Source organism: Pseudorasbora parva, chromosome 10, assembly GCF_024679245.1.
Source record: "Pseudorasbora parva isolate DD20220531a chromosome 10, ASM2467924v1, whole genome shotgun sequence".
NCBI lineage: Eukaryota > Metazoa > Chordata > Actinopteri > Cypriniformes > Gobionidae > Pseudorasbora > Pseudorasbora parva.
Genome location: NC_090181.1, coordinates 27813923 through 27837476, shown reverse-complemented (window position 1 = coordinate 27837476; position 23554 = coordinate 27813923). Strand labels below are relative to the sequence as shown.

Below are 23554 nucleotides of genomic sequence, written 5' to 3'. Positions count from 1 at the left end.
TAAAGTATATGCAACTATATATATAACTCAATAATTATTTTTCTTCTCTCCAGGACCATAAAGCATGAAGCTCTGTTGTTGTAGTTTTTAACGCCCATTATTCTGTGCTGGCAATACAATATGTCCTTATCTCTCCTTTCTTATGCAGATGAGACAGCCTCCCTTTCTGCAAATGCCACAGCTGTACATATGAAATCCGCCTTTATAGCTGACTGTAAATATGGCAGACCAGACTACTTCAAAACATCCTGGTAATTTGATGATTTTGGTGGGAGAAATGGCTGCTGAGACTTTTGCAAAGCTTGGAGAATCAGACACTTTTAGAGGGGTAAAGAGAAGGGAAGAGGTACTACACCCCGCTAAAAAAGCACACCCAACACGAGTGGCCACGGACCGGGCCATAATTATCCTGGCAAAGGCTTTGGGGTAATTCATCTACAAAGAAAAGCCACCTGCAGGAAAGTGCACTCAAATGCCACATGCTGACATGACTAAGTGGAACACTCCTGAAAATGATGAGGATCAGGAAACAAGCAAGCAGCAAATCAGCTAATAGTCAAGTACATCTGACAGTCAAACGCTGTTACTGTATCCTGTTTGAGAAATAAATCCAGCTTCATAAACGTATTCATATAAATTAATTTCAAATGGCTTACTTAAAGTTATCTAAGCATATTATGATGTCAGAACAAGGGATAGTATTCAGTATTAGTATAATACACAATTTAAGTTTTATGTTTTTTCATGTATAATGATTTAAACTTGTAAAAATTGTAATAAATACAATTTGAATGTTAATCAGGTAGCTATTTATTACTAAGTATAAATAATGTATTACTAATATTTAGAACTATAAAAATAATATTATTGTATATACACAAACCCGATTCCAAAAAAGTTGGGACACTGAACAAATTGTGATTAAAAAAGGAATGCAATAATTTACGAATCTCATAAACTTACATTTTATTCACAATATAATATAGATAACATATCAAATGTTGAAAGTGAGACATTTACAAATGACATGCCAAATATTGTCTTATTTTGGATTTCATGAGCGCTATACATTCCAAAAAAGTTGGGACAGGTAGCAATAAGAGGCCGGAAAAAATTAAATGTACATATAAGGAACAGCTGGGGGACCAATTTGGAACTTATTAGGTCAACTGACAACATGATTGGGTATAAAAAAAAAGCCTCTCAGAGTGGCAGTGACTCTAAGAAGTCAAGATGGGCAGAGGATCACCAATTCATCCAATGCTGTGGCGAAAAATAGTGGAGCAATATCAGAAAGCAGTTTCTCAGAAAAAGATTGCAAAGAGTTTGAAATTATCATCATCTAGAGTGCATAATATCATCCAAAGATTCAGAGATTCTGGAACAATCTCTGTGGGTAAGGGTCAAGGCCGGAAAACCATACTGGATGCCCGTGATCTTTGGGCACTGCATCACATACAGGAATGTTATTATAATGAAAATCACAAAATGGGCTCAGGAATACTTCCAGAAAACATTGTCGGTGAACACAATCCATCGTGCCATTTGCCCTTGCAGCCTAAAACTCTATAGGTCAAAAAAGAACCTTGTAGACATTGTGAGGTGAGTCAAATTTAAGCTTTGCATTTTGCGATCTGGTCACCTGATTTTTTTTTATAGCATTTTTATTGCAAAAGGCTTATTGCATTTTACTCTTCTGGACATGGAATCTCTTATTTATTTTCCCAAATCTTGAGAGGCGTAAATTAAGTATTTTGTTCGGCATGAATGTTATGTTTCTATGGCTGTGAGGTAACATTTAATTGCAAACTTAGTATTTATTTAGTAAAAAAAGCGTTGTGCTTTACTGTCAATATTCACGTAAAACAGCATTCGCATACCAAAAAAATTTGTTTGGCTGACCACCGCCGGTGCTACTGAACCACTGCGCTGGAGCTCTAACACCATGGGGGTGCGTGTTACATGTTCACTGACACAGCCCTAGACCACCGCGTTGGTAAAAAACTGCCATCGTCACAGCCCTAGACTGTAGCAAAGTGTAAAACTGTTTTGTGGTCAGACAAATCAAAATTTTAAGTTGTTTTTGGAAAACTGGGATGCCATGTCATCCGGACTAAAGAGGACAAGGACAACCCAAGCTGTTGTCAGTGCTCAGTTCAGAAGCCTGCATCTTTGATGGTATGAGGTTGCATGAGTGTGTGTGGCATGGACAGCTTAGACATCTGGAAAGGCACCATAAATGCTGAAAGGTATATCCAAGTTCTAGAACAACATCGTCCCATCCAGACGTCTTCTCTTTCAGGGAAGACTTTGCATTTTCCAACATGACAATGCCAGACCACATAATGCATCAATTACAGCATCATGGCTGTGTAGAAGGAGGACCTGGATATTTAAATGGCCAGCCTGCAGTCCAGATCTTTCACCCACAGAAAACATTTGGCGCATCATAAAAAGGAAGTTGCAACAAAGAAGACCTAAGACAGTTGAGTAACTAGAAGCCTGTATTAGACAAGAATGGGGCAACATTCCTATTCCTAAACTTGAGCAAATTGTCTCCTCAGTCCCCAGACGTGTGCAGATTGTTATAAAAAGAAGAGTGGATGCCACACAGAGGTAAACATGACCTTGTCCCAACTTTTGAGATGTGTTGATGCCATGAAATATAAAATCCACTTATTTGTCCCTTAAAATTATATATTTTCTCAGTTTAAACATTTGATATGTCATCTATATTGTATTATAAATAAAATATTGAAATTTATAACTACCACATCATTGCATTCTGTTTTTATTCACAATTTGTACAGTGTCTCAACTTTTTTGTGTTTGTACTTAAAAGTGCTTAAAAGTAATAGAATAAACAAATAAATGCATTAAATATATTCAAAATAACATCTCGGTTACGTATAGAAACCCTCGTTCCCTGAAGGAGGGAACGGAGACGTACGTCGGACCGACGAATTGGGATCACTTCTGGGAGCCCCTATCAGCTTCGAGATATAGAAAACGGGCCAATGAACATTGGCGTGCTTGCTTTGCATATTGCACCCCACCCGCTGCGCGGGTATAAAGCGGAAGCGATCACCACGCACTGTTGTTTTTCACTGAGGAGCCGAACTAGTGGCTCGGCTTGAAGTGATGGTACAGCAACTGTGGTGACGGGTTGTACGTCTCCGTTCCCTCTTTCAGGGAATGAGGGTTACCATACGTAACCGAGATGTTCCCTTTCAGTCGGTCACTACGACGTACATTGGACCGACGAATTGGGATCCCTATGAAAACGCCACAGTTACTACCACTTCCAGCGCCCTGCCGGAGTCCCTCGGACCCCGTCTGTATGGGCGGGGAAATTCCTGCAGGGAGAGTCACACTGCCATCCCACAAGACCCATTCAGCGGACTATTGGATAACGCTGGGAAAGCGTGCCCAGGGGGCCGCTGCGGAAGCCACACTACCCCGAAGGGGGATGCCATGTGGAAATTACATGTATGGACTGGCCGTGGGCAGTGGCCCGAATTCCAGGCACGATTCGTCGACCGAAAATGCCTGCGGGTCCCCTACTCTCTTGATAGAGGCCAATGCAGTCAGAAGTACCGTCTTTAGAGACAGGATTTTTAACTCTACTGACTGCAAAGGCTCAAAGGGAGTTCTCTGCAGTGAACTCAGCACAAGAGACAGGTCCCAAGAGGGTATAGAGGGGGGCGAGGCAGATTTAATCTCCTCGCGCCACTCAGGAACCTGCCGATCAGGTCGTGCTTCCCCAAGGACTTACCTTCTACTAGCTCGTGATTGGCAGCGATTGAGGCCACATACACCTTGCGGGTGGAGGGAGACAGCCTTCTCTCCAACCCATCTTGCAGAAAGGAAAGCACGGCCCCGACCGAACATCTTCGGGGGTCTTCTCGATGAGAAGAGCACCAATCGACAAACAGGTTCCACTTCAACTCATAGAGGTGCCTCATAGAGGGCGCTCTAGCGGAAATGATGGCTGTGGGCCTGTGGTAGATCACCTAGAACCTCCACGTCCCGTCCAGGGACCAAACATGGAGTTTGCAGAGGTCCGGACGCGGCTGCCAGAGGGTGCCCCGTCTTTGAGTCAGGAGGTCTTTCCTCAGAGGAATGGGCCAAGGAGGTGCTGTCGCAAGGAGCACTAGTTCCGGGAACCACGTCCTGTTGGGCCAATACAGTGCTACCAATAGGACCTGCTCCTCGTCCTCCCTGACCTTGCACAATGTCTGTGCAAGAATGCTCACTGGGGGAAACCCATATTTGCGTAGGCCCCGGGGCCAGCCGTGCGCCAGAGCATCCGTGCCGAGGGTCCCCTCAGTCAGGGAATAAAACAACTGGCAATGGACCGTGTCCGGGGCGGCAAACAGGTCAACCTGTGCGGCCCCGAAGCGATTCCAAATCAGTTAAAAAACACCTGGGGATGGAGTCTCCACTCTCCCGGAAGCACTGGCTGTCGTGAGAGCTCGTCAGCCGCACGATTGAGCAGGCCCGGAATGTGAGTGGCACGAAGTGACCTCAGATACTTTTGACTCCATAACAGGAGGTGGCGGGCGAGTTGTGACATGCGACGGGGAGCATAGACCACCCTGTTTCTTGATGTACACTACGGCCGAAGTGCTGTCCGTACGGACCAGAACATGCTTGCCCTGGAGCGGCGTCTTGAAGCGGCTCAGGACAAGACGAACTGCTAACAACTCCAGGCAGTTGATGTGCCATTTAGGGTTGGGCATCGTTTTGATTTGAACGATTCTGATTCCGATTCCGATTCTTACTTTCGATTCCGGTTCTTTTCGATTCTCGATTCCGATTCTTTGAGGGGTGGAGTCAAAACATGTCACATCGATATTCAATGCTATTTTCAATACAACGGGGGGAAAACGCTGCATATACTGTCATTTAGATATTTTTTATATAATTTTTTTTTTGTCTGTCTTTTGAAAGTCTAGGCAATCAAACATTTCTTCTGAAGAGATCACTTTATATGATAAAGCTTTTAAGCTTTTTCTCATATATAAACATTGATCAATTACTATTAAAATTATCTCACAAATATTTGTTAACTCAATGTATTTTTTACAACGGGGTAATTGTGTTGCAATAGTTTACACACAGCACAAGTAAGCTTGATTTTGAATGGTAAATTGAATAAACAAAGATACATATTACAAAAAAATAGCACAAATAAATACAATAGAATAAAAGATATAAATGAAATAGACTGCTTTATTTTTTCAGGTAGGTCTAACATTCAGGTAAGAAACTGAATAAAAAAATGCAAAGTGGCTAAATAAATTTAAAATAACATTGGATAATGTTTTTGCAAAAAATTAAATAGTTTCATATAAAACCATTAAAGTTAGACACGTTGATCAGTCAAGAGCAGTGTGATCGTTTGTCTTTTTGTAGTTTGACTTTGAATAACAAATGACTGCTGTCCCTTTAAGAACTGCCACACTAATGGATCCTGAACACTGTTCCTGTTACTCATTCTTCATTTCTTCCTGAATTGTTTAAGACTGTGTTTACATACTGTTCAAAATGTGCACTGACAATTTGTTTGAGTGTATTTGACCAATAATAAGCTGTAAAAAGAAGCGAATATTTGCACTTGTATGTCAGGGGCGGCTTTATTACGGTAGGCTATGTGTGTGTGTGCGCTTCAGATGTGAGCTTGAAATCTGCGGGGATTCGTAGAATTATGTGCAATCCCGTGCGAAATTCAGACCGATCACACACACTAACACTAACACGCTGTCGTAAGGAAAAGTCCAGCAGAACGCGCGTCCGTCGTGTTCAGAGGTTAACCGGCTGAATGAGAATATGCGGCTGCGCGTCAACTCGCTGTCGGTCAGAGAGGAGAGGAGAGGAGAGCAGCTGGGATCGATTGTGTAGGCTGAGCAGGATATCGTATCTTTTCAGATATTTCAGTATCGATATTTTTGACAACACTAGTTGCACTGTGCCGACCCAGGCTTTTAAAAGTGAAATAAATCCACACTTCAGAGCCGCTTACCGGGCTTCCATGACTAAAAGAACAAGCGGGCGCGCAAGCACCGGAAATCAGGTGGCCATGGAAACCAAAACTTGCGCGCTTGGAACCGAAGATCGGAACCGAAAATAAATTTTATAAACGATTCCAATGGAATCGTTATTTTTTAAACGGTTCCAAGTTAGAACCGGTTCTCGATGCCCAACCCTAGTGCCATTACAGTTGAGGCCCCGTCCACAGACCCGAAACTGCAAGCCCGTTGTACGTGGCACCAACTGGACGCGCACCTCAGTGAGGCGCGCTGTCAGGGCGACCAAATCCAGCTCCATACCGAGAAAAGACATCCTCTGCATGGGGCAGAGTTTGCTCTTCTCCCAGTTGACCCAAAGCCCCAACTGGCTGAGGTGCCTGAGCACCATGTCCCTGTGTTCGCACAACTGGTCCTGCGACTGGGCAAGAATCAGTCATTCATCGAGGTAGTTGAGGATGCGAACACCCCGCTCTCTCATGGGAGCAATGGCCGCCTCCACGACTTTCGTGAAGACACGGGGTGACAGGGACAGCCCGAAGGGTAGGACCTTGTACTGATATGCTCGTTTGTCGAACGCAAAGCTCTGTGTCGAGGGAGAATCCAGACATGAAAGTGCGCGTCCTTCAGGTCGATCACTGCAAACCAATCTTGGGGACGGATGCACCTGAAGATGTGTTTCTGCATTAGCATTCTGAACGGTAGCCTGTGAAGGGACCGGTTCAAGAACTGCAGATCCAAGATCGGGCTGGAGGGACCGGCTCGATCGCGTCCTTCGCCAGTAGAACAGCGATCTCCGTCTGAAGTACCGGGGCACCCTCCTTCGACACAGGTGTAGTGAATGCCCCTCTGTCTGATGGTACGGATGAGCCAGCCGGACGGGCTGGGGAGCGCTAGCCCGGCCCCCAGCGACCGAACCAGCAGAACCAATGGTACCACAGACGTACCCGCAGCGGGGCAGTGCAGCGGCATGCAGGGACCTGACCCGGATGGCGTGGTGGCAGCCCGCGGCGGGGTCTGCGTGTGCGTGGCAACACTAACCTGCTTTCGCTGAGGGGTGACCGCCGGGGCAGGATATGCCGGATGGCCTCCGTCTGCTTCTGGGTGGCGGAGAACTGCTGGGCAAAGCTCTTGACCACGTCGCCGAACAACCCAGCCGACGAAATAGGGGAGTCCAGGAACTGGGTCTTATCGGTCTCCCTCATATCGGCCAGGTCGAGCCAGAGATGCCGTTACTGGACCACCAAGGTGGACATTGCCTGGCCAATAGTACGGCCGGTAGTTTTCGTCGCCCCGAGGGCGAGGTCCGTCGCCGTCCCGAGGGCCAGGACTACCCTCATGCATGTCCATGAGTTCCTGTGCTTGGTGCACCTGAGCAACGCCATGGCATGCAAGGCGGACGCGGCCTGGCCACAGGACCTGTAGGCCTTCACGGTCAGACCAGAAGAGAATCTAAAGGACCCTGGATGGGAGCTTTGGGTCCCCGCGCCAGTTGGAAGCGGTCGCCGGACACCGTTGCATCGCGATGGCCCGCGCCACCGGCGGGTGACCCTCATATCCCCTGGCCGTCAAGGGTAGTGAGGAGGGAGGAGCCACCAGGTCACGCGCGGGCGCTAAACGGTGCTTTCCAGCCCCTTTATGCACCTCCGTGAAGAAAGGCACCGGGGCGGGACGCTGAGAACCAGCGCGGCCCGCCCCGAGAAACCAATCGTCCAACCTAGAAGGTTCGGGACATGGTGGAGGATTCAACTCAAGCCCGACCTTTTCGGCGGCCCCGGAAAGCATCAACTCCAGGTCCGACTCGACCGTTGCCACTCTCCCAGAGGGAGGCAGTACAGCCGAATCTTCATCCCCTGAGGACTGAAACTCCCCCTCCGATGCAGCGATCGACATCTGCTCGTCCACGGGTGCCCCAAAGGACACCATCGGACGCCCATGAGAGGGGCCGACGGAATCCTCCAAAAGCACCACCGGTTGCGGCGCATGTGAGGGATTAGGGTCCCGCAGAGGATCAGTCGATAGGTTTGCCCTAACCGTAATCCTCAGGTCACCTCAGCCATCCTTGATACAGCACTTGTGACCATCAGCAAGCGACAGGGAACGACCGCATCCAGAAACGCACAGGTGGAAAGACATCTTGAAAAAGACGGCACGTCACCCATGTAGATATTTTTGTGAGGAAATCTGCTCTTTTAGTGCTGAAGCACCCAGGGATCGACCGTGGCAGAATGACAGGTTTGTAGTGCAGCCTGTTTCTGCTCTCACCAGAAAAGGAACACGCCCACCGAACCAACTGTGTGTTGTGTGTGTGTGCGTGTGTATGTGTAGTGCAATTTGCTCAGTTTCTCAGTTTTGCTGTTAAAACAGCAGCTCTCTCAGCAGCAGTGAGATTGCGGTCGTGCTGTCTTGTGCCGTCTGGCCAACACAAGAGCGATTTCCCCCGGCACACGCTTTCTCTCTCTCTCTCTCTCTCTCTCTCTCTCTCTCTCTCTGTTTAGGAAGGGAGTCAGATGCTTCATCAATGCCGTTCGGCTCCGAAGTGAATGGCAACAGTGCATGGCGATCGCTTCCACTTTATACCCACGCAGCGGGGAGCGGGATACGATATGCAAAGCACGCACGCCAATGTTCATTGGCCCGTTTTCTATATCTCAAAGTTGATAGGTGCGCCCAGAAGTGATCCCAATTCGTCGGTCTGACGTACGTCGTAGTGACCGACTGAAAGGGAACTATGTTTTATATAACGCATAAAGCCTTATTCAAATGTAAGTTGTTAATATTATTCTTTTTATATTAATAATATGATAGCTTTAATTGTTCAGGTTTATTAGAGTATGCAATAACTATATAAAAATATTTATTATAAGTATTAGTATGAATAAAACAAATTATTATTGCTATATTTATTTTGGATGTAATACATTTTGAGACATTTGGTCTAGAAAGGAGCTTTAGAAATAAAATAAAAAATACTTATTAAATATATTAAAAATAAAGGGACTTTAAGTGACACAAAGCTTTATGTAACATGTTAATAGTTTGTTAATGTTATTCTTTAAATATCACAAACAATTTAAGCTATCATAATAATATGTTTTAATATGCTGGTAACAAATTGTGTTAGCAAAGACTCAGATGCTCTGTTATAATATGCTTGTATGGCCCAAACTCTTTTACGTCCTGTAAAAGGTTATGTAATAAAAGTATAAATAAATGTCCTTGACACCCTCCAGATGGCCTAACATCCCCCACAGAGGCTAGCTCCGGCCAGACCTGGCCTCCAGAAACCCTCTACCGTGGCCACACAGCACTCCTCCGGCCATGGGGCCACCAGGACAGCCACCTGGTCAGTTACGAATGTTTAATGAGAGGACAGGTGAGCATTGTGCTCTGTCATGTGGTCCACAGGTGTTATTGTGGTCACTAACAACTGTAAGGCATTAACTTCAGTTTTCACAACCTTTGTTTACCCTGTTTGTTTTCTGTTTTTTATATTGCCTTCAGAAAGAGAGGTTATTGCTCCCAGGTTATTGCTACTTTACCACTACATCAAGCAAATGTAGCAACTGTTTGCATTTGTACCTGTAAAAAATAAAATACCAGTCAAAAGTTTAGACACTTGACTGCATTTACGTTTTGAACCATTTGAAGTTTAAGTGCTTCAAATCAAATATAAATTGCATTAATAAAAATGATGCTGTGGGGAGTTATTTCAAGCCAGAATGAAAACAAGAAAAGAAAAGTAAATTCTATATTAGTACTCTAAGATTGTTGAAATTAAAGTGTAAATATTAAAGCGTAAACTTTTCTGATGCTGGTGTTCCCATCATGCACTGGGCCTTGAATAATTAATAAAGTAGATTTTTCGCTGTTTTTACATAATTGCTTTTGTTGTTAGGTTTAGTAACTTATCATTTTGACATTTTGAGTTAATTTATACTAAAAATTACACATTCATATCCAAAAACGATCCATCGAATGTTACCATCACTGTGTATTGTATTGTAAATGTAAGTAAAGCATACATTTTAAAAGTGTGGTTTAAATCAGCATTGTTTTTTTAAAGTAAAAAGTAATGCAAAGGAAACTTCAACTAAGTATAAATTACTCAACCTTTTACTGGCAGTTAAAATTACTTATTTTCTTTGTTAATTTTACTTAACTTAGTTAAGTTGTGTTTACTTAATTCCATACTTGAAATTTACTTTAAAAATATGCGTGCAAAAACTTAATCAATTAAGTAAATTTTACTTAATGTTTTTTTTTAGTGTGTATCTGTGTGTTAGCCTATAAATCTAGATGCACCCTAGCGGCAGCAAATTCAATCTGCCCGCAAGTGTCGTCTAGGAACTCTCAATACCCTTCTGAGCTGTATTCCTCACAATCTGGACGGGCCAATCACATCGTGTATAGAGTCGGTGGGCGGGGCCATAATGACGACGGCCGAGTTGCGTTTGCGTGCTTCTAGAAAACACAGAAACTGGCGAACGGCGGCGGTCTTTCGAATCAGCTCTGACCGTAACTCTGGAAGACTTGGAGTTAAGCTTTTCTCTGAGAAAAGAACAAAGAACGGCACTGAAGTCATTCTTAAAAAGGGAAGATGTGTTCGGAGTTTAGCCGACCGGATACGGCGAATGTTTAATCTATCAACAAGCTCTGTTTCACCTTCGTTGCTCTGGTTGGTGTAGCGCTATCCTATCGCGTGCAGAGGGAGTTTGAAAGACAACCGTTTATCCCGCCCCTCGGATTGAGCCCTGTCTATGGTGAGTTTCCAGACCAAACATCTTGATGTGGGTCTGGCTTGTCAGGCTATATCTTTGTATAAATGGATCTAAACTGAGAAACTGTCACATCTAAATAAAAACATTTTAATATTATTTACTATCACTTAACCAGCAATATACATCAATTTATACCACAAAAAAACTATTTTGTATAGGTTAAATCAGTTAGAAATAATTCTCTCATAACAATGCCACGTTTTACAGCGTATGCATGGATCATACCCAAAAACGGATGGATGAATTAGATGGGATATTAAAGGATAAAGTAGGTGTGTCCAAACTTTGATAAAAACACCTACTAGACCCAATATCCTTGTACTATGCAAAATAAAAGGCATCAGTTATACTTAGCGATTATTACCTCAGATTGAGTGACAGGTGTCTGGCTGATGCCAGCGTTAACTGATGTCCATGAGCGGGCGGTGAGGACACAAGCGAACAGAGGGTAGAGCTCCCCTGTGCCCAGACGCCTACTGTAACGCTCTATGCCTTTCAAGTCTCCCTTTATTAAACTCTGCCACAGCCTGCAGTAGTCCAGCCTGAAATCCTGGTTCAGCACCTTGTACAGAAACATAAATTCTGTTAGTGTTTGAGGTATTTAAACAAACAAAATAGAAGCTTAAACGTAAAAGTATGTCAATTCTACACTACTAAAGCCACCAAACGCAATAGTAAAACTAATAAATGTTCTGAAACTGTTTTCTTTAACCCAGAAAGATGTCCCTGCCAGGCTGGTCGGGATGTTTACCCTCTTTAAGAAGTCTCTAATGCTCACTAAATTTGCATTATTTGATCAAAAATACAGTAAAAACAGTAATATTGTGAAATAGTATTACCATTAAACATAACTGTTTTCTATTTTAAAGACCCCCTGTGGTGAAAATCAAGTTTTTATTGTTGTTTATGTCTATGTGGTGTCTTTAATATGCTTTCAGACAAACCATATGCCTATTCATGTCAACACCATTGGTGCTTATTTTATCTTCTCCTTAAAACTGCAGTGAACTAAAAGACATTCTCAAAAATGCATTTTGAAATCGCTGGTGTTTCTTCGTCATAAACTACCTTGTAACCAATCACGTCAACATGCAATTGGGCGGGTGGGCTTTAGCATATCATCATTACTATGCGAAGCTGGGGAATCTTAAGAGAAGCCAAGTTATCCCGATATATCTTTCTGTTAATATGAAAAAATGGGTACTTTTAGCAATATAGAGGGTGAATTATGTGTATGATGTATATTATGATGTTATGATGATGAACCATATGCCTTTCTCCATGACATTCTAGGATGTTGAAAGTCTTTCTAAGGATGTTGATTTTTAGAGGGAAGACTGAGAAGGCAAATTGGAATATGGTTTGTGTAACTAGCAACACATTATTAGCTGTTTGATAGCGTAGTCAAGCACAATGTTAATCATATTAATTACCGTTATGAGTCTGACATTGTAAAAAGTGATGCCATTGTGCAAGCATTTACTACAGTAACTTAAGTAAATGTAGACCGAGTAGATCTCTGAGCTGGTGTGAGTGAGTGGAGGCGGGGCTAATTTGCATATGCATGGTTCTCTGTGTTTAAAATGAAACAAGGTTGTAGTTACATTCACCCTATATTAAGGAATGGAGGGAAAAAAGTTTCACAGGAACATTGTTAAATATATCCTTTTGGTGACCATAGATGAGTTTTAAGGGATACAATTATTGACTATAGGGGGACTAATATATTTTCAAATGTAATTTATTCCTTTGAAGGCAAAGCTTAATTTTCAGCATTATTACTTCAGTCTTCACCATCAAATGATCCTTCAGAAATCATTGTAATTATGATGATTTGCTGCTCAATTACAATTATTTACTAATGCTGTAAAAAACAGTTGGGCTGCTTAATGTAAGAGTGGATACATTTTTTTTAGGATTCTTTGATGGATAGAATGACCAAAAAACTGCATTTATTTAAAATACAAATATTTTGTAGCATTATAAAAAGAGTATTTTTTGATCAATCAAATGCATCCTTGCTGGATAAAAGTATATTTCTTCCCAATATTTTTTCTGATCACCAATTAACTAATAATCCAAAGACTGTGCTCAACCTAAAGAGTCTTAGACAGTTGACTAAATAGAAACTTGTGTTTCATTATGTTGTCAGAAAGAGATTACTTGATAGTTGCTAATATGAAATCTTGTGGGCCTCATTAACGGCTTCGGGTCAAATTAAAGGCCAGCACATCCCTCACTGAGACAAACAGAATTCACTAGAATACCACTAGGACTGCTGCATTTTCCCACTCTAATTACTCAACATAGACACAACCCATGGCTTTCAACAAACTTAACATGACATGAATTAGCCTTTTAGACTAAGAAAGCAAGCAAATGTCACTGCTAGGACGGCTTCATCATGTTTATCACCACATTATCTCCACCGGATTTATTTAGAGACGCCATATCTTCTGGCAATACAGAACTTTGTTGAACTGAAGGAGTGTGTGTATCGGTGTGTTTGCATCTGCTTGTAATAAGAGGGAGGTGGAAATGCGCAGTTCCTAAAAAACACTGTCGCTTCAGGGCCACTTAAATGAAATGCTTTTAGTCTGCCGCAGCACATACAGGCTTGAGTGCGCAGCTGACCTGGGAGCCAGCGGGTGAATAATGGGGTGTAATATGTGATGAATTTGCTTCTCTGTCGAGTCTGTGGCGGCCTCGGCCGATGTCTTACCTGATACAGGCCGTGATCGAGTAACACAATTTCCGTCTTATTGCTTTCAGGACACTTTCGCACCAGCACGTTGCCAGGGTGAGGATCGCAGTGCACGAATCCGTTGACGAATATCATCTCACTGTATATCTTTCCAAGGTTCTGGGAGATCTGAGGAAAAGGAAAGAGAAAGAAAGGGGAAGTGAAAAGAGAGCGATACAAAAAGAAAGGTTAACAATGCATACACATTCACTGGAGGTCTAGCTCCTGTATACTGTATAGTAGTAAGAACTGGTTAAAAAAAAGCAAAGATGTTACACTTTATTTCAATATTCCAATTAAGTCATTCTAATAACTATAAGTAACTTTGCAACTATGTCAATGAACTGTAGACAATATACTTTTAGTTAGTAGAATGTCTAAGTGACTATAATTAAGTGTTCTCGCAAATATTTAAATTATAATTTGATTTAATCAAATCCTATATTGCACAATGTTGCCTGAAGAACTGCTCCGACTTTTTGAACAAATGACTGACCAAACAGGGCTTTGTTGCATAGTGTTAACTATATCTGTAATATTTGTATAAATTACTTTAAGATTTTAGTAATCGGAATCAAAAATGTCATATTTTTTACATCCATTGACTTTATAATCTGTGCAATAGAGAGAAAAAAAACAACAACAAGATACATTAATATGTACTGTTAAGATCTACACATTTTTTTTTTTTAATTAAGCCAATGCCTTGTGATTAGCCAATGTGCTCCAAACATTGTGTTATATTAAAAAAGATTTTTTAAAAACCTGACCAAAAAAACAAACACAATTAAGTACAAAGTACAAACCATTGGCTAAATGAAAAGAGATATTTAAAAAAAGACAAGCAAAATTAACAAAATAATATTAATAATAATACGAGACAGAAAAACAACATATAGCATAATGTCCATTGCTATGCAGGGTCTGGGGGCAGAACAAATGAGGAGCCCATTTAAGATTACGTAAAACGTTTTCCCGAAGATGCTGTGGCACCAACAGATGAGAAAGTATTTATTATAAAACAACCCCCGATGCAATTATTCCACCCACTCTCGCTCTTTGAAGATAAGTTGCGATAAGCATCTCCCCTCAGCTGTGTTATAATGCACAGAGCCAGTGTGAAGTAGGTTGAGGAACTGTCAGTCTGAAGCACAGAGAATAAATCAAGCATCTATTCATAATCCCCAGGCTGGTGTCCATGTACTGTTTACCCCAATAATTGAAATTAATTTGAATCATTTAGCTTAATTGTTTAGTTTTTCATTTATATTTTTTTAGCGTGTTTACAGGACAGCACTTTTTTGCTGCCTTGCAAGCACTGGAATTTCCTTCTGGAAATGCAAATCTAGCTACTTTTGAAATCTAAGAGGTGAAAAAAAAAATCTTTGGAGTGTGTTGATGCACAGTTTTTTTTTTTTTTTTTTTTTTTTTTTTTTTTGTAGTTGTGAGCTGATGTATATTCTGTTGCATGGTAAACTGATTATACCCAGATGAGCATGCACGTAATTGAATGCACAAATATATGCATGAAGTCTGGGAGATTATAAAACCCTTGTGAATTTTTGTGATTCATCACAAATTGCTTTTTGAGATTGTGTAGCTTGCAAAAGTGGTGATCTAAATCCATTATGTCATTCAAAATGTAAGCAGGATGTGAGGTTTATGAATGACCAAACACAACCAAAGGCTCTTATGAGGACGGACATGTGTCAGTCAATACTGGTGACATTAAAAAGTTGCAAAAAACATAACTTAACATGAATGTGTTGTGCAATAAATTGTATTAAAGTTCCTGATCTTCACGATTCCATCTTCCAAACTTTAGTTGGTGTGTAATGTTGCTGTTAGAGCATAAATAATACCTGTAAAATTATAAAGTTCAATGCCAAGCACGATATTTTATTTAACCGAAGTTCCCTTTCAAAGCCTACAGCGAACGGCCGGTTTGGACTACAGCAGGAAGTGCAGGGATGTAATGACATCACTAGAACCATTTGTTGACTAACCCTCCGCCCACTGTTGCTCTCCCACGTGGAGAAGAGAGCACATTCAGCGCTGGCATCTCCCCGTTATGGTAAGAGGCGGGACCTTTCTGGGCAAAGTGCGCTAAGCTGGTGTCCAATCACAACACGGGAAACGCTGGCCCAATCAGAACTCGTTACGTGTTTCTGAAGGAGGGACTTCATAGAACAAGGAAATCATCAGGCCGTTTTTAGGACAGAGGAAACAGCGCTGTACAGATAAGTAAATTGTGTGAAAAATACTGTTTTTTTTACACACAAAACATGAACTCATGTTATATTGCACACTGTAAACATAATCAAAGCTTCGAAAACATGCGAAGAATGGGACCTTTAATATGTTTTCTCCTTTATTTTTGTTTAACAGAAAGTGAAACAATTTTTCCCCCCTTAAATTCACCCAACTTCTAAATCAACAGATTAGCTCTCCTACTTGGTGTAAAAAATATAAATATTGACTGTGCAAACTATGCAGAAAGGTCATGCAGTCAAATCCGTAAGTTACCCAAAGCTCAAAATAATAATCACTATACTAAAAGCAATGCATCCCAGGATGGCGGAGGGCCCCTGAAGGCCTGATTGGGCATGCATAGACAGCAAGAGGAGTTTTAGTATGCTAATAAACACTTTAGGATGCGGCGGATGAAAAGCTCATCAACAGTGCCCTTGGAGGGAAGACGCAGACGAATATCCCCAGGCAGGGCACCATGCGAAGGGTATGCAAAAGGCAGATTAAAAGGAGTTGTGTGGACCAAAGTGAACTTGACGCAGGAAAAGAGAAAGCGGGTAAGGCTATTTAAAGGTGAAGTGAATAGTTTTATAGGTCATTTCTTGGTGCCCTTATCTGATTGTATAAGTGCAATATCAAAAACATGTAATATTTCACAACGCTGCTACTTAAAGGCTAAACAATGAAAAAGGCAAAAACTCATTAAACAAAGCTGTTTTCAACAGCATGGGCCAAAAAACATGTGCCTTTTGAAAAAAAAAGAGAGGTGTTGTTGTTGGTTCTGAAGTTGGTTAGTTGTGGTTTCAGCTGTAGATTCTGTGGTTGTGGATTCGGCTGTAATTTCCGTTTCGAATACAGTTTCTATGGTTCCTGTAGTTGTGGTTTTGGCTGTAGTTTTGGTTTCAGATAGTTTCTATGGTTTCTTTCGTTGTGGTTTTGGCTGTAGATTATGTGGTTGTGGATTCGGCTGTAGTTTCTATGATTACTGTAGTTGTGGATTCGGATGCAGTTTCTATGGTTTCTGAAGTTGTGGATTTGGCTGTAGTTTCTATGCTTTCTGTAGTTGTGGTTTTGGCTGTAGATTATGTGGTTGTGGATTTGGCTGTAGTTTATATGGTTTCTGTAGTTGTGGTTTCGGATGCAGTTTCTATTGTTTCTGTAGTTGTGGATTCGGCTGTAGTTTGTATGATTACTGTAGTTGTGGTTTCGGATGCAGTTTCTATGGTTTCTTTCATTGTGGTTTTGGCTGTAGTTTCTATGGTTTCAGTAGTTGTGGTTTTGGCTGTAGATTATGTGGTTGTGGATTTGGCTGTAGATTCTTTGATTACTGTAGTTGTGGTATTGGATGCAGTTTCTATGGTTTCTGTAGTCGTGGTTTTGGCTGTAGTTTCTATTGTTTCAGTAGTTGTGGTTTTGCTGTAGATTATATGGTTGTGGTTTTGGCAGTAGTTTCTATGATTACTGTAGTTTTGGTTTCGGATGCAGTTTCTATGGTTTCTGTGTTTGTAATTTCAGCTGTAGATTCTCTGGATACAGCTGTAGTTTCTATGGTTTCAGTAAATTCTGTGGTTGTGGATTCGGCTGTAGTTTCTTGATTACTGTAGTTGTGGTTTCGGATGCAGTTTCTATGGTTTCTGTAGTTGTGGTTTTGGCTGCAGATTCTGTGGTTTTGGATTTGGCTGTAGTTTCTATGGTTTCTGTAGTTGTGGTTTCAGCTGTAGATTCTGTGGTTGTGGTTTCAGCTGTGGTTTCTGCTGTTGTGGATTTAGTTGTAGTTTCTGTGGTTGTGATTTCATCTGTAGTTTCTATGTTTGTGGATTCGGCTGTAGATTATGTGGTTGTGGTTTTGGCTGTCATTTCAGCTTTTGTGGATTCAGTTGTAGTTTCTGTGGTTGTGGATTCAGTTGAAGTGTCTTTGGTTGTGGATTCAGTAGTAGTTTTTATGTTTGTGTATTCAGTTGTAGATTATGTGTTTGTGGTTTTGGCTGTAGTTTCTATGTTTTTTTTTTAAGTTGTGGTCTCGACTGTAGTTCAGTGATGGGGTTTTGGCTTAATTTCGGTGGTTTTTGATTCAGTTGTAGTTTCTGTGGCTGTGGATTCAGTTGTAGTTTCTGTGGTTGTGGATTCAGTTGTAGTTTCTGTGGTTGTGGATTCAGTTGTAGTTTCTGTGGTTGTGGATTCAGTTGTAGTTTCTGTGGTTGTGGATTCAGTTGTAGTTTCTGTGGTTGTGGATTCAGTTGTAGTTTCTGTGGTTGTGGATTCAGTTGTAGTTTCTGTGGTCATGGAATCAGTTTTAGTTTCTGTGGTTGTGGATTCAGTTGTAGTTTCTGTGGTTGTGGATTCAGTTGAAGTGTCTTTGGTTGTGGATTCAGTAGTAGTTTTTATGTTTGTGTATTCAGTTGTAGATTATGTGTTTGTGGTTTTGGCTGTAGTTTCTATGTTTTTTTTTAAGTTGTGGTCTCGACTGTAGTTCAGTGATGGGTTTTGGCTTAATTTCGGTGGTTTTTGATTCAGTTGTAGTTTCTGTGGCTGTGGATTCAGTTGTAGTTTCTGTGGCTGTGGATTCAGTTGTAGTTTCTGTGGTTGTGGATTCAGTTGTAGTTTCTGTGGTTGTGGATTCAGTTGTAGTTTCTGTGGTTGTGGATTCAGTTGTAGTTTCTGTGGTTGTGGATTCAGTTGTAGTTTCTGTGGTCGTGGAATCAGTTTTAGTTTCTGTGGTTGTGGATTCAGTTGTAGTTTCTGTGGTCGTGGAATCAGTTTTAGTTTTTGTGGTTGTGGATTCAGTTGTAGTTTCTGTGGTTGTGGATTCAGTTGTAGTTTCTGTGGTCGTGGAATCAGTTTTAGTTTCTGTGGTTGTGGATTCAGTTGTAGTTTCTGTGGTTGTGGATTCAGTTGTAGTTTCTGTGATTGTGTATTTACTCAAGTTTCTGTGGTTTTGGATTTGGCTGTATGTTCTAAGATTGTGGTTTCGGCTGTAGTTTCTGTATTTGTGATTAAGTTCTGTAGATGTGATTAACTGCAATGAATCAATTTGACAGCACTAATTTTCACTTTGAAAAACAGTACAAAAATGAATTAAATATTTCACAAAGGAAACGCAAAATGATCAATATTGTATTTTGAGGAAATAGCTGGAAAATTGGGAGTCGTAAAAGGTCACCTGGCTCTGCTAACTCAAAGCACTGGAGGGAGGCCATCACAACAACAAATATTTGGCATTGATTAAAAAAACGAGTCAATGAAGTGCAAAATTAGCTTGCAACATTGCAACTAAAGGTCCTGTCTATCCTCCAATCCCTTCTCTCTCCATGCCTCTCTCTGCCGACTTCCCAGGATCCCTCTCCGTGCATGCAGAGAATAAATCATATTTTCTGTCCCATTTCACCAAACTGATGAGTCCATTTCCCTGGCAGCATCAGAACGTGCCATCCACAGGGGGATGACGAGGGTCCAGGCTGCTCTGACAACTTCACCAGCACTGCATACCAAAGAAGCTGAGGGAAAAAAGGAGGGGGGCATTCCTGCCAGCGGCCAACACGTACATGCACCAAATGAATGCGTGTCTGACGCGCGTTTGAAGTTTCAGTGAGAAGGGGGGGCTAGCGCACCGATCACACGTACATGCGGGCACCTAGTCAGAATGACTCAGCACAGGATTCCTTTCATGCTGGAGTCTGTCCTTTAGAAGGATGCCGTCTTCACACGTCTCTCGCATGCTACGTTGCATAGGGGGGTTCAGGGATGGGACAGCTCCTTTCAACAGTATGCTAAAAATAGCTAACACTGGAAATGTGAGACGAATCCCGTCTTCCTTTTCAACTCGTTTGAGGATGTGGTCCGTGTCACAGGACACAAAGAAATCACCTGCCAGAGAAGCTCTCTTTGGGGACAGAAAGACGGAGACGACAGAGAAAGGTGCCTTTGTGAACGTACGTGCGCACGTGTTATTACCTGTGAGGACGGCCTGAGCGGATGATGTCTACCTGAGCATTAGCTGAACACAGCTGGCTTGTCGTGTCGCAGTAGATTGAATTTTTTCAGAAGGGACGATGCAATTACTCCTACTGGGGCTCTTGACACAGAATAAAAACTCTCCATATGGAGCTCTTCTACTGGACGAGTGAATATCATGCCATTGTGGCACAGCAGAACGATGAAAGAGATAGTAAAACGCCTGATATACGTTCTCTCTTTCAGTATCTCGAAAAATGTAGAAGTGCTACTGATAATTCACAAAACGAAAGCTTTTTTAAAACAATTTTCCTATGATATGCTAAAAATAAAGTCAATGTGAAATGCTGTTCGCAACCCATTTTATAGACAAACAAGTTAGTCAATGAGTAAAAATGTAGGATGGGACTTTATTTTATCCACCAAGTTTGGATCAAAGCATAGGGTATCAAAAACTGGAAACCCCAAATGATGACAAACCAACTATTCACCTTTGTCCCAAAAAACCCAGATAAATCCGTATCACTCACATACGCCGTCCTGGGCAACAGACCCGATTACATCTGCTTATTTACGGAGACAATATAAAGCGAATGTCATTGGATTTAACTCTAAAAAAGCTGATTTATTTAAACCTTCCTGTTGTAATCTTGGCCCTGCACTGATCAATACAGGGCAAAGAGACAAAGAGAAAGGCTTTTAACAGAACGCAGCACTAAATCTAATGAGCCGCTCTCAGCGGCTGGCACATGTGCGGCTGAATTGACAGATCTGCGAGGGAGATAAGAAGTTCCAGCCCTATGGCGTCGTCAATCTTTAATTTCCACAACCCTGCGACACAACAAACACAAATGTCTATGACTAATGCTTATAAAACCAGCAGGTAACCAGCCACTCTAAAACCTATGTATTCCTTAAACTGACAGACCTCTCAGAACAGAAGTTTTAGGATTTATATGGAAATAATCTATGGGGTGCTAAAATAACTCATGTAAATATATTAATAAATATTGAGATATACTAATTTATCTAAAATTAAAAACATTCCATTATATATACAATACAGGCCAAAAGTTTGGACACATTACTAATTGTAATGTTTTTGAAAGAAGTTTCTTCTGCTCATCAAGCCTGCTTTTATTTGATCCTGAAAATACAGCTTTGCCTCACAGAAATAAATTATAATTTAAAGTATAATAAATTGAAAACCAATTATTTTAAATTGTAATAATATATCACAATATTAAAAAAAAATCTGTATTTTTGATCAAATAAATGCAGGCTTGATGAACAGAAGAAACTTCTTTCAAAAACATTACAAATAGTAATGTGTCCAAACTTTTGGCCTGTACTGTATATACACTACCGGTCAAAAGTTTTAGAACGGTAAGATTTTTTAATGTTTTTAAAGAAGTCTCTTCTGCTCACCAAGACTCAACAAAAAGCTTTTGTGACATTGCACTACCATTGCATACCTTTTGGGTCCGTAAAAAATATATATTTTATGTATTTTTTGGGAGAAAGAACTTAAAGAAATTAATACATTTATTTAGCAGGGATGCATTAAATTAATCAGATGACAGTATAGACGTTTATAAAGCACGCACGCACGCACGCACGCACGCACGCACACACACGCACACATACCTGCTCATCATTTGTGTTTAATCACCCTGCATTTAAGTTCCTCTTTTTCATTCAGTTGCTGTCTGGTGTTGTTTGTGTTTAGACACTCTGATACGTTGCCTTGGGTTATCTGAGTTTATTTTATTAAAGAACCTTTTTGTTTGTAGAAACCTTTTTGGACCTTTCCATCATCTTCATCAGAACCAGTTAGACTTATTAGAATTATTTTAAGATAATTTAAATATGCCCAATGTCAAACACTATGTACCAATATATTGTGCATTGCTAGGTAGCAGCTAAGGTGTTCTGGATGGCTTCTTACTGGTCCAAATAAAAAATCAAAAGGAAGAAAAACAAAATGCACCAGGTCTCTAGAAATGACTTGGGTCGGCTTGGGACACATTCAAGTTTAATAGTTGGGTTAGACGTTTTGAAAAACCTAGGTAAATGCGTAGGCACCATTTATGACTGGTCCGGGATGATTGAACATTATGTGTGACTACGGTGGTTAAAGTGTAGTTCCAGGGCTCAGTTAAAGACCCAGGCTGAGCGTCAGGTACTGAAAGGAGTGTTTGTTTCAATCTGCAAGCATGTCATCCACTCTAAGACAAGCTGTCTTCTTTAATATCTCACCTCCACTGCGCTTGTCAGTCGGGATTTCCTGTTAGGACGCCTCTGTTTGACCTAAATACTGACAACCGCGACGCACACATGAACGCAGCCAGGGAACGGCTCGTTCCGGCACCTTGACAACGCCTTCTGCAAAAGGAGGTGAAAAAATGAAGGAAAAAAAAAAACAGGCCTGTGTTCATAATATCAATTATACACTGTATCATTATCCACAAGTCCCTTTCAACGGGAGGATAAGCCAGCGCAGGCTTTTTGTACTGTCAGCGCCGAGCACTGTCGGCGTGTAGAAACACGACTCACAGTCACCTTAAAGAGGACGAGCGATCTGACAGGCAGAGTGCGGCAGAGCTGGAAAAAAAGAAAGTCCTCCATTACAAGCTGCTAATGCATAACAACATGGAGCATTACTGAGAGGCCATTTACAGTCCTACATCCCATTAATCAGTGACCACTGGGAGAAAAAGCCACCAGCACCGCAAACAATTGATCTCGAAGGGACGCCATCTTTCAATTATGGTAATTAATTACGTCTTTTCTATTTGTTATCTGGTGGGTTGAACGGGCGGCAGTGAAGAGAGAGCGCGGGTGTGTTGCAGCAGGAGGCGGCCGCTGGTTTGGTTTCTTCACTGTCACACTTCAGTGTCACAGCCATCAGGTTCGATTGGACGATGTCAAGCGGACGCTGAAAGATGGCAGAGCAACTTCGCGGTCTTTTTTGTGAGGTGGCTGGTAAACAAGTGGTGTTTAATGTCAATGTTAAAGGGATGGTTCACCAAAAATGAGCCATCATTTACTTAACCTCATGTTTCATTGTTTTATTATATATCTATTATACAAAAGATAGGAGATTCTGGAAAAAAAAAGGTGATTTGGTCCATACAATGAAAGTCAATAAAGCAAATTTTTCACCTGTTCTGGCTTTTTATTGTATGAACTGACTTTCATTGTAGGAACAAAAACATTTGAATATTTTAAGTCATTTGAAATATTTGTGGAATTTTGTGTTTTCCGCTAAAGAAATAAAGTGATGCAGGTTCGGAAACACATGAGGGAGAGCGAATAACAACAGAATTGTGTTAAATAATCTTATCTTTTGGTTTGCATCTATCAAATTCAAAATTAAATAAATTATAAATAATAACAAAACAATAAAAGAATGAACGTGTTTATGAATAAAAATGTATTAATAATTGAAATATATATATATAGTTTTTTTATAGTAAAATATTTAAATAATATAACATTGTAGCCTATAATTAGGTAGTTTTTTCCCCCTGTAACTGCCCGATTAATGCATTTAATTTGGAACTTGATGCAGACCAAAAGATTATTAAATTACAAATGAATAAGTCTGGCATCGGCACCCAAACAGCTTTTTTGTGTGTTTATTTTTTTCTACAATGTAAAAAACAAAAAACAAAATCTAAATTTTTCAGTTGGACGAATACAAATTCTGTGAATTGATAAATGTTTCAGTTGGCTGAATTGAAATTCTGTTAATTGCTGCAATTTCATTCACAGAAATTCAATCCAACATAAAGAAA

The 23554-nt window shown here is 41.0% G+C and overlaps 1 protein-coding gene across 1 annotated transcript in view; it reads right to left on the bottom strand.

The window, feature by feature from the left end:
• Positions 1-23554, bottom strand: part of adck1 (aarF domain containing kinase 1) — a 191419-nt gene that overhangs the window by 47175 nt on the left and 120690 nt on the right. Inside the window, exons 8-9 of the mRNA XM_067455740.1 lie at positions 13533-13682; positions 11175-11372 (exon numbers count right to left, since the gene is read on the bottom strand). Of these exons, the coding sequence (XP_067311841.1) occupies positions 11175-11372; positions 13533-13682 (348 nt within the window). The remainder of the gene's footprint in view (positions 1-11174; positions 11373-13532; positions 13683-23554) is intronic.